The 12038-nt window shown below is 44.3% G+C and overlaps 1 protein-coding gene across 4 annotated transcripts in view; it reads left to right on the top strand.

Annotated features, from left to right (window-relative positions):
* The window catches only part of TCAIM (T cell activation inhibitor, mitochondrial), a 49373-nt gene that overhangs the window by 22707 nt on the left and 14628 nt on the right, over nucleotides 1–12038 (top strand). For all 4 annotated transcript variants that reach the window (XM_006134291.5, XM_006134290.5, XM_006134292.5 and 1 more), the window contains exons 7-8: nucleotides 5230–5327; nucleotides 10927–11018. In XM_006134291.5, the coding sequence (XP_006134353.3) occupies nucleotides 5230–5327; nucleotides 10927–11018 (190 nt within the window). The remainder of the gene's footprint in view (nucleotides 1–5229; nucleotides 5328–10926; nucleotides 11019–12038) is intronic.

The following is a 12038-nucleotide window of genomic DNA, read 5'->3' on the forward strand; positions in this document are numbered from 1 at the left end:
ACAACTGAAATTAAACTGAAGTATTTCAGCCCACAAAAGACTGGTGTGTGCCACAGGCAGAAAATAGGAGGAACCAAGATGCACCATCGACAGCGAAATGATTGTGAGAAATACTCAGATAATCCTTACAAATGACCAGCACCCACACACTACAGGGGAAAGTGAAAACCCCCCAACATTTTTTTTCTAGCCCCACATATGGCAGTCACTAAGACTCTAAGGATATGAGCAAAAGCCAGTCAGCCAGGCATTTGAAAGAGAGCATGCTTGGTGCCACCTCAGAGTCCTAGTCCTCCCTGTCCAATATCCCTCTCCAGCTATGGCTGTCCCTGATGCTTCACGGGAACTATATTAAGAAAACCCAGAATCTGCTAAGTGAAAGGGGTAGACCTGAGGAAATATCCTTTCCTGTCCCCTGCAGGTGGCTGCCTGAAACCCGGAAACATATGCTTTTAGGGACAGACAAACTGGAATTGAGCACCAGGGGTACTGCCCCTTACTGTCACAAGCAAACCCATCATACAAGCTCACTCATAAATTTGTACAGCTTCCTCTTGAAACGAAGTAAGTTGTTTGCCTCTACAAATTCCAATAGGAGGTTTGTCCAGAACCTCACCCATTTCATTGTTAGGAACTTTCTTCTAATTTCCAGCCTGAATTTGATTATGGTGATGTTACATCCATTTGTTCTTATGCCAACACTGTTCTTTAGCTTAAATAGCTCTTCACCCTCACTTGTATTTACCATCTTAGTATCTTTATAAAAACAACCTTCTTTTGCTAGCGTTAATGAGCCAAGCTCTTCTAGTCTCCTGTCATAAAATTAGACCCTTTGTTCCCCGATCAACTTATTAACTCTTCTCTGCACCTATTCTGGTTTGAATTCATCTGTCTTGAACATGGATAACCAACATGGGTAACCAAAGTTGTATGTGTTATTCCAAATGATATCAGTGCCTTGTACCTGGCATTATGATGTGTCTATCTACATTGGAAATGTCTTACCTGATACATCCTTGAATCTCATTTACCTTTTCTCACTGCTGCTTCATACAAATGGCTCATAATCATCCTGTGGTCCAAGCCATACATCCAGGTCTTTCTTCTCCTCAATTGCTTCCAACTGATGAGGCACTACTTGTAGCAAAACATTTTACTAGACTCTTAAATTCCTGATTTTCACCAAATATCCCATTTCTGTCACTCCAGTCTTCAAGCCAGTCCAGATCTTCCTGTATAATGTTCCAATCTTCCTCTGTATTGACAGTGCCCCCCAACTTAGTATCATCAGCAGATTTTATTAGCATGCACCTACTTTCTATGCCAAGATCATTAATAAAAATATTGAGTAAGATTGCTCACAAAACCAATCCTTGAGGAACTCCACGAGTAACCTCCCTCCAGTCCAATAGTTCACCTTTCAGCACAAACCATAGCCTTCTCCCCTTTTAGCCAGATCCTTATCCATCTTACAGATCTTGTACTGATACACATCTTCCCTAATTTAACTAATAATTTTTCATGTAGTACCATATCAGATGCTTTACTGAAATCCAGGAACTCCATTTCCCTTATCTAAAATAATGTATTTTCTGAAAGAAGGAAATCAGGTTAGTTTGAGGTGATCTACTTTTGACAAATCCATGTTGCATTACATCCCCTTTAGCATTTGTCTCCCATGAACTTGCTCTTTCCTTCACAATGTGTTCTAAAGCTCTATACAGTAGTTACAGACCTATTTATTCTGACTACCTGGATGACATTTATCCCCTTTCTTAAATATAGGTATGACATTAACTATTCTTTCATATTTTGGAATGGAAATTATTCAGACCCCTGAGCACGTTGACCTTTCTGGTTTTCTTCCAGCTTAGATGCAGTAATTTCCATTTCTAGACACTCATTTCCATCATGCTTTCATGTTCCATATTATCATCCTTATTGAAAAGCAGAGCAAAGAATTAATTTAGTTAGAGCCATATCTAGATTATCTTTAATTTCCTTCCCATCCACACTGCATAGAAGCCCAACTTCACCCTTTTATATAAACTAAAGATTATTTTAATTTCCTTTGCAAGAGTTAATACATCTTGATTTTTAACAATTCTAGTTTAGTTCTTACATTTTCTAACCTCAAGGATGTTAGAGGTTTTTCCATTCTTTATAGGCTCCCTGCTTATTCCTAATAATCTTTTTGAGGTTGTTATTTATCCACCTGGTGTAGAGCCTTTCCTTCAAGTTTTTTCTCTTTGTTTGGGATGCACATTTCAGAAAACTTGTGCGTGGTTGTGTCATAGGTTAGTCCCCTGAGAGTCATTTCCAGCCTCAGTAACTGACCACCACAACTCCAGGTCATCATAACCACCAATGTGCTTTATATTCCTTCAGAAGGCCACAGCCTGGAGCATTATTTACATAGTGCTTACAGTCAGTTGTGAGCTTCTTCACTTGCTTCTGGATAATGGTACAGTATTAGCAGCAGCAGCCAGTCCTATCTTGTTCTGCCTTCCTTCAGACTCCCTACTTGCCTCCGTAGCATTAACTTCCTGTCTGCTTATATAGTCCCAGCTGTAGTGGTTTCTTCCATTCTTTTAGCCTCTAAGCTTTATTTTTAATTAATTGACATGCTTTGCCAATAACCTGTCTTTCACTCAGGTCCCAATTAATGTATATTGGTGAGGATTTGAGCCTGGGTATCCTTGAGGCCATGAAGCCTCAGAGAAGAGTGAAGGGCCCTCAAACGGGCGGTCTTGGAGGGTGTTTTGGAGCACCGGGGGAACTCCAGAACCCTGGAGCCAGGAACTACTTCATAGGACCACACCTGTGGCCATCACTCGGGCAGCGGCATCTGCCATGTTGAGAGCCACCTGAAGTGCTGCTCTGGAGATTGCTCTCCCCTCCTCATGGAGAGCCTTAAACTCCGAGAGGGAGTTCCTGGGGAGCAGGTCCATGAACTTGTCCATGGACTCCCAGGTATTATAGGTGTAACATGACAAGAGGACCTGCTGATTGGCGATGTGGTACTGGATACCCCCGGATGCGTAGACTTTTCTGCCTAGCCAGTCAGTCTTCTTGGCCACCCTGTTCTTAGGGGTGGCAGCGGGATGGCCTTGTCTTTCCCTGTGGTTGATGGCTTGTACCACCAGGGAGCCTGGAGGGCGAGAAAACAGGTGCTCGTTGCCCTCTTGGGGAACAAAGAACCTCCTTTTGGCTTGCTTATTAGTCGGTGGGGGTATGTCTACACTACCCTCCTAATTCGAACTAGGAGGGTAATGTAGGCATACCGCACTTGCAAATGAAGCCCGGGATTTGAATTTCCCGGGCTTCATTTCCATAAGCCGGGCGCCGCCATTTTTAAATCCCGGCTAGTTCGAACCCCGTGCCGCGCGGCTACACGCGGCACGGAGTAGCTAGTTCGGATTAGGCTTCCACGAGGAGTACAGCTAGTTCGGATTAGAAGCCTGGACTCTCTGGGTATGTCTACACTACCACCCTAGTTAATCCACCCATTAAGACCCTGCAGTTCTGCCTGCCTACCTAGCCCTGTGTGTGGAACTGGAAGCATTTCAGGAAACTCTACCATTGAGGTCCTCCTAGATTTCAGTCTCTTTCCTTGCAGCCTAAATCTCCCCTATCCTTCCCTACATGTACCACAACCATTGGCTTCCCCCAGCACTACACATAAGTCGATCTAGATGTCTCAAGAGATCCACAACCTTCACACCAGGCAGGCAAGTCACCATACAGTTATCCCAGTCATTGCAAACCTAGCTGTCTGTTTCTAAAGTTCAAGTCCTCCATTACTGACACCTGTCTTTTCCTAATGACTGGCGATCCCTCCCCCAGAGAGGTATCTTCTGTGCGAGAGGATACCACATCATCTGGAAAATGGTCCCAACTATGGGATCATTTCCCTCTGCTCCAGTTGAATGTTCTCCTTCCCTGAGCCTTTCACCCTCTTCAACAGCACAGGGTCTGTATGACCAGAGGTGGAACAGTTCTACAGTGTCCCAGAAAGCCTCATCAGTGTGCCTCTGTACCTCCCTTAGCTCCTCCAATTCAGCTTGGCCTTCAAAGTCTGTACACTAACTCTGAGGGCACACACATACTACCTGTCCATAGGGAAGCTAATCATACATGCTACATTGGATGCAATAAACAGGATAACCCCCTGCTCTGCTGCAGGGCTTCTGCCTGTATTCTCACCTAGGCTATGTCTAGACTGCAAGCCTCTTTCGAAAGAGAGCGTCTAGACTGCACGCGGAACTTTCGAAAGAGCAAGCCGCTTTTTGGAAAGAAAGCACCCAGTGAGTCTGGATGCTCTCTTTCGAAGAAGCCCTATTTACATTCAAGAACGCCTTCTTTCGAAAGAAGCACTTTCGAAAGAAGGCGTTCTTCCTCGTGAAATGAGGTTTACCGCCGTCGAAAGAAAAGCCGCGTTCTTTCGATTTAATTTCGAAAGAACGCGGCTGCAGTCTAGACGCAGGTGAAGTTTTTTCGGAAAAAGGCTACTTTTCCCGAAAAAAACCCCTGAGTCTAGACACAGCCCTACAGATTATTAGAATCTAGATGGCGTTTTTATTTCAATATGTATTTAATGTCTCTTAATTAAATATTGTAAATCATAGACATCTGTATGAATCCAGCCAAGAATGGATAATTTATTTTGGCTGGAAATTCAGAAAAACTGAAGACACTATTTTGTGCAAGATATGATACAAGAAATTTTGTAGAGACGTTTTTCTTCCTTACTTACGGTACATGCACATAATACTATCAGTTCAAGTACAGTAGTTCCCCGTAATAACAAGCCAAATCAACCCATCCAGTTTATGATCTAAATACTGGGCTAAACTCTCAGGGATTCAAGGGGGAAGGAATCTTTTCCCCCTCCCCAGTGCTTTTACTGTGGAACACCTTTATAACTAAGTAAGGGCTAGTTACTAGTTAGCCTACTTAATTTTATGCAGTGTGAGTAACCCAACTAAAGTCAGTGGACATACTCATACATGCCAGCTTCCTCTGGGCCTCAGGGGAGTATTGTATGACTCAGACCACTTTATACACAGTCTCAGTAGGGTCATTTGCTATTTACTACTTTTCGGTGACTGTGAATTTTGTTGCTGTGAATTACTGCTATTTTGTAAAGTTTTAGCACCCTTTGAGCACTCTTTTTTTTTTTTTTTTTAAATAATCCTTTGAAATATTCTGAAGTATATTTTTCTTTAGATGGCAAAGAAGCTGGGGTGTTGCCCATCGTTGTAGCCAGCTACACAGTCTATGTCGGTTAGCTCAGCAGAGCCCAGAACCACTACGAAATGTTAAAGGTATATTTCCTATTTTTTCTTTTGTGTGTCATGCTATAATAATCATGTAAGGATAAGTATGAATCTTACAATGCTCCTCATGAAAACGTAGAACATTTTGCCTGAGTTACATATATATCATGCTGTCCTTGCCTGCAGACACCACTCCTGCAGTTCCCATTGGTCACTAATGGGAAACCGTGGCCAGTAGAAGCTGTGGGCTCAGTGCCTGCAGATGAGGGGCAGCACATGGTGCCATGGAGCCACAGCTGTATATGCCAGCTGCTTTCAGGAGTGACGCAGGGCCAGGGCAGGAGTAAGCCTGCCTTAACCCCACTGCTCCACCACCCGGAAGCCATCTCAGTTAAACCATACCCATCCAGAGCCTGCTTCCTGAACTCCCTCCTGCACCCAGCCTCCTGCCCCAGACATGAGTCCTCCTGCACCCAAACTCCTTTCCAGAGCTTGTACCCTGAAACTCCTCCTGAACCCCAATACCCCCACTCTGGGCTAAACCCAGAGTCCACCCACACTCCAAACCCCTTGGCTCAAGACCAGAGCCTGCACCCAGTCCCCTGCCCCAGCCCAGTTAAAGTGACTGAGGATGGAAGAGGAAGGGGGATGGAGTGAGCAGGGTGAGGCCTTAGAGAAGAGGTGGAGCAAGGGCAGGGCCTCGAAGGGGCGGAAAGGAAGTAAGGCAACAGTATTTGGGTTTGAGGTAGTTCTTACGTTGCACTTACTTTGAAAAAGTGATCTTGTGATTAAAAAGGTTGGAGACTACTGTCTTACAGTAATATGAACCGATAGTGATATATAGATATTTATTTTTAATATAAATGACAAGTGAAAAATAGTCACAACACATCAGAGATAGCATAACGTAATTATAAATAGGATTCTTAACATTTCTTGTTACTGTTACATTATAAAGTTGACATTCAGATTAGCCATATTAAACACAAATGCTTAATGAATACCTTAATTGAGGTTTGAGAATTTGAATGCTTGACAGTACACTCCTTGTAAATAAGCAGCCATAGAAGCAGTATATCTGATTTTTTTATTAGCATACAGATTTGTAGAATAAGTGTTAAACCTTGCTTCAACACCCAGGATTTTTAAAGTTCACACAAGTCAGCTCCATGCTTCCAGATATTGAGAAATATTTTGGTATGAGGATTCAGACACATTAGAACCTATGGGATTCCTATACACAGTCCCCTTATTCTTATGGCACATATGAATCTGGGCCGAATGCCCCATCCCTTTGCATCTCTTCAGCAAAATATACATGTAGGAATCAAGATGTATTGTCAAGAAAGTGCCCCAGATCACCTCACAATGACTGCTCTTCAAGAGGATCCTTTGGATTAGAAATGGGTGAATCATTAGGAAGATATTTTTATAAAAGATTGATAGATCCGTCCTCCATTGCTAGCTCTCCTGACCTAGATAATACTAGAATCAGCTTCTGTTTTTATCTCTTGATGAATAAAAGGTATTTAAGGTTTATTGGCTAGACAGGTGAAAACACTACATTTGCTTGTTCACATTATGGAAGAGAAATCTACAAATAGTTACCGTCCAGACAAAAGATTTCTAAGGTAGCTTTTTCTGACAGTGAGGGTCTTTTGGAACTACGTGAGATTTGAGGCTCTCGGTTTCATCCATGCCACCAGTATCCAAGAAGAATGATCCATTCTAACAAGTGCCCCAGGAGGACAAAAATCCTTCTACCAAAACCAAATACTGGGTTCCTTTATAGGGTGTGGAAAAGAGTGAGTCAATGCAGTGATTATAATCTTTCCTTGGAAACAAGGAGACAAAAAAAATGAACCACCAATTCTCAGAATACCCACTTATCAGGGCAGTAGGGCTTGTAAGGACATTCTTTACTTGGATCAGGTTATCTTCTCTTGTAGATCATTTTCCAAAAGGCCTACATTCTGAAATCAAATCTCCTGTTCAGGAAGGATTGAGCATCTCTGAACGCTTTAAGGTTACCATGTGACTCCTCTGATACAGCAACTTGATCTGAGGTAATAGCTGTTGGCCAGCACCCGGGGCTTCATGTTTAGTCTCTCTCAAGGTTCTTGGGTTTGGATAATTATTCTTTAACTTAAGAACTCACTTATTTAATCAAAAGATAGGCAAGATTGTCCCACATTTAATCTTGTAAAGAACTTTGGAAAGGTAATGTTTATCAATGGAAATATCAATATGCTGATTATACGAGAGTGTATATAATTGTTACTTGGACCCTGAAAATGTGGCCTCTGCCTATGTGAATAGTTGAATGGTTAACTGTATCCACAGTCTCAGCCTTTTCTCCCACCCCCAGGAATCATTACTGTCATACATGTAGCTAAAGGTCATTATGAGAATACTTTTACTTCCTTTTATTCCTGTTTTTTAGATGATTCCCTAAGAATGTTCCTTTCAACTGTGTCTTTCTCATGGAAGATGAAAATCATGTCTGCACTAATACTTTTGTCACTCAGGAGTGTGGGTGGAAAAAAACACTCTCCCAAGTAACATAAGTCTTGCCAGGCTAAACACTTGCGTGCTTGGCCTCTGCAGGCCCTTGCAAGGTGGATGGGGGGAGCAGCTCCATGCTTCCTGAAGAGGCACTGCTGAGCCAACCCTCAGTGCTGCCTAGAGTGCACAGCGACCGCCCCTTCCCCCCAGTCCTTAGTGCTGCCTGGAGCATGCAGCCTGGCACTCTGGTCCAGGAGATTTAAAAGGCCCAGGGCTCTGGACACTGCTGCTGCTACTGCAGTGGCAGCTGGAGCCCCAGGCCCCTTTGAATTGCCAGGCCCTGGGGCAATTGCCCCTTTTGCCCTCCCTCCCCTTTCAGCAGGCGCAATGTATGGGAGAGTAGGCTGTCAAACAGCACAGGGACCGTATAGGAATACCTTGGGTCACATATATCTGCAAGGAAGTTCACCAAAGAGTGGCATGTGAGGTCTCTACCATGAGTGCGTTGTCCACTGCTTGTCATAATCCATCGTGAAATGTATGTACAGGTAATATTTAAGAAATTAGATACCGGTATTGGAAAATTATGCTTTTAAGGTTTTGGTGTTAAGGTAGATCACCAGGAGGTGATGTATCTTTCAGGAAGGAGGTAACTGACACTTGTCTCCCTTTTTGGCCATTTGTGTATTGTATGCCTCAGGCTGTATGCCTGTTCGCATACTGAGCCAGGTGCAAATTGAGTGACTGGAAAATCTACAATAGAACAAATCTGAAGGGGGAAACTAACAGAAGGGAGTGTTCTCTTTATCATAAAGGCAAAGGATTTGTCTGGTATATTTTGGAGAACAGAGACACACTAAAGCCTTCATCTAGGATGCGAACTGACAGCATGTGTCTCTCATGAAAAAAGATTCACAGAACGCCTAGCTTGGGGTGAGCAAAACTCTACTAGATATGACAGTAGGCTGTCCATTTAGTCCAGCTAGATTGTAGGGATGCCAATGTGTAGACGACTACACAATTAACTAATAAGCTCCTCCCCGCAATGCCTCTATATCATAGGCAGCAAGGAAAGGGGAAGCAAGAGTCAGTTAATGTGGGGAGCACCCAGCTCCTCATGAGCACAGAATTTACCTATCCCCTGCGCTGCTGCCTCTGATAGAAAGGCAGCAGCGCAGAGGGTGAGGGGGGCAGGTGGGAGCTGATACACACAAAAGCCAGCTCTGCAGACCCGTCTATCCCTCCTTTGATGCCTCCTACAGAGGCAGAGGCGGAAGACAGGCGATGCCTGTGTGTCCTTCCCCTCGCCCCACAGGGGAGGCTGCCATGGCAGGGTCCGAGCTCCCTGCAGACAGAGGCTGCTCTGCATCCCTGTAGCCCAGTGGGGTGTCCCCCTTGGGGTCAGTGGGTGGCCACACCAACCCACTACACGCAGTTCCAGTTTGAGCCCCGATTCAGAGCAGAGCTACCTCACTAGCAATTTATAAACCAGCCCAAGTGCAGGGCAGGCGGCCATAACCAAGCAGTCTCTGGCCTGGCCCTAGTGCAGGGCAGGGCTGCAGCAATCAAGCAATTTATGGTCGAGCCCTGGTGCAGGGCAGGCCTCGCAGTTTTCAAGCAGTTTGTAGCCCCAGTCCTAGTGCAGGGTGGGGCTGCAGTAACCCAGTAGTTTATAACCCAGCCTTAGAGCAGGGCAGGGCTGCAGTAACAATGCAGTTTGTAGCCCTGGCCTTACATAGGGGAAGGCCACAGCAGTTACAGAGTTTATAGCCTGTCCTGATACAGGACAGGGCAGCAGTTTATAAGCCCAGCCCTGGTGCCAGGGTGGGGCTGTAGAAAACAAGCAAACCACTTCACTGCAGGTATTCACAGGTAAATAATTTAGCTCCTTGTTCAAGAGGGATTCAGGCACCTTGCCTGTGGTCGTCAAGAGTGGGAGGGGAGACTGCCACAGCTCAGGGAGGGGCGTTTCCCCCTCAGGGTCAGTGGGTGGCCACTCCAACCCACTACAGTCCCATAGAGCAGCTTCTGTCCACAGTGAACTTGGGCCTGCCGTGGACAGAGGCTGCTCCACGGCAGCAGCCCCTGTCCACGGGGCGTCCACGCTCCCCATTGACAGGGACTGCTCTGGCATGGAGCAGCCTCTGTCCATGGGCAGCTCGGACCCCCTGCGGACAGAAGCTGCTGCCACTGTTTTTTTGGTTTTTTTTTTGTTTTGTTTAAACTGGTTCCCCTCGCAGATTGGCTCCCGCCAGCCAACTTGTGCTGCTGCGTCTGATACAGAGGCAGCAGTGTGGAGTGACAAGAGCTCCCTGGGAGTGGCGCTGGGAGCGCACTGGCTGCTATTGAATAGTCATGTAACTGCTAAAATTTAATTTGGTTACACGACTATTCAATTCTGCTCTATCTAACATCTCTACTAGATTTCATGTTATGATTTTATTTAATATGTCACCATTGGTTTACCATATTTATTTATTTCAATCTCTCTCTGCTTTGTTAAATAAACTTGTATTTGATTTCACTATAAACAAACTTAAACACTGAGTTATTAAATGGGTGATCAGAGGTGCAACTGGTAAACTGGGATCTGAACACTCCCAAGATAATGCTCAGATTGCTCGAAGCCTCAAGGAGTGGGGGGGAGTGCTTATATTGCCAGTGACTGAGGTTGCTGAGGCAGACACAAACTTTACTTTAAGGGCAAGTGGTAGAGAAAAGCCTCACAACCCTGGAAGCCCCTGGGTAGGGTTACAGTGGGGTTTTGGGCAACATTTACCATATTCAGCTTAAAATTACTTTATTTAATACAAATAATATTGAACTAATTGTTTCTTTAGTGCATATGTTGTTCTTTGACTTATCTAAAGATGTTATAGTCCAAATATTGATACTTGTCCAAAAATAGTTCTCTATAAGATTAGACTTAAGTAGTCAAACTACAGGGAGAAGGATGGAAAACACTAGATCAAGTTTGTGTAGAAAAATCCTTGTATTTAAGCTTTCAGAATGAGTCTTCAATTGATTTAACTCACAAAAGCTTTTGTCTGTGCTGCGAAAAATTACTGTTGGAGAAATGCAGTGGTATAGTTAAGGCTTACATAGTTGTGGAAAGTGACTACAAATTGTGTTTCATTATTAGGACACACGGTAGTATTCACGGACTATTCAGGTATGAGTGCCACAGGCCATGTCATGCTAGGAACAATGGATGTTCACCACCACTGGATCAAAGTAAGAGAATTTCAGATAAAGGATAGTTAATATTTTTTCTTAATTTAGGTAATGGAGCCTTGTATAAATGATTTATTTTTAAAGCAAATGATTTATTTCTAATCAAAGCATTAATTGCTACAGGTGACTAGTAAGTAACTTAATGCAGTGCATGTAGGTACTGTAGCATAACATGACCCTTGCATTCTAAAATAAATCCTTTGCAATAGATAATGATGATAACCAAAGTCTTTATTATGTGTGTTTTGCCATTTCTGCTAGTAAATCAACTCCTTGTCTCAAAGTAAGGGTAAACAAAATTGGCTTTTTTTTGATCCCACATTCATTATCTCAACTAACCAAAGAAACCAAAAAAATACGACTATTGAGAACTCAATGGGAGATTCGCTATTTATTTCAGTGAAAGCTGTGTTGATCACAAAGTCTTTTTGCAGCATCTACTAAATTACTCTTTCTGTACCCAACACTTCAGCTTTTTTGTTAACTAGCTACTTTAGACTGAAAGAATGAAGATGATTTTCATATATTTCATAGTTCCTATTAATTTAAATTTAGCAATTTACACCCCCTAAAATAATCTTGCAAAAAAAAAAAACCCCTGCTTTTAAGTTGCTTCTTCCCTCCCTCCCCCCCCGCCGCCCCTCCCCCCCGCCACACACACACCTTGCTGCAAGAGTAGGGGATGAGAGTAGTCAACTTGACTAACCAGTAAGCCTAGGCTTATCAGTCAGTCAGCTACTCTCTTACATCCCTAACCAGAGCCGGCTCGAGCCATTCTTACGCCCCAGGCAACGAGCACGCGACACATGCGCGGCTCCACCCCCGGACACACAGCGCATGCGCGCACCTCCAGCCCCTGGCACGCTGCACACCTTACAGCTCTAAGGGGTGCTGCACAGCGCCTAATGGCAGCTGTAAGGGGCGCCGCACGGCTGGGTGCACGGCGCCCCTTACAGCTGCCATCAGGTGCCCCCCATAGGTTGGCACCTCGGGCAGCTGCCTGGCTGACCCCCCCCCCCT

This window comes from Pelodiscus sinensis, chromosome 2, assembly GCF_052426305.1.
Source record: "Pelodiscus sinensis isolate ZL-2025 chromosome 2, ASM5242630v1, whole genome shotgun sequence".
Lineage (NCBI taxonomy): Eukaryota > Metazoa > Chordata > Testudines > Trionychidae > Pelodiscus > Pelodiscus sinensis.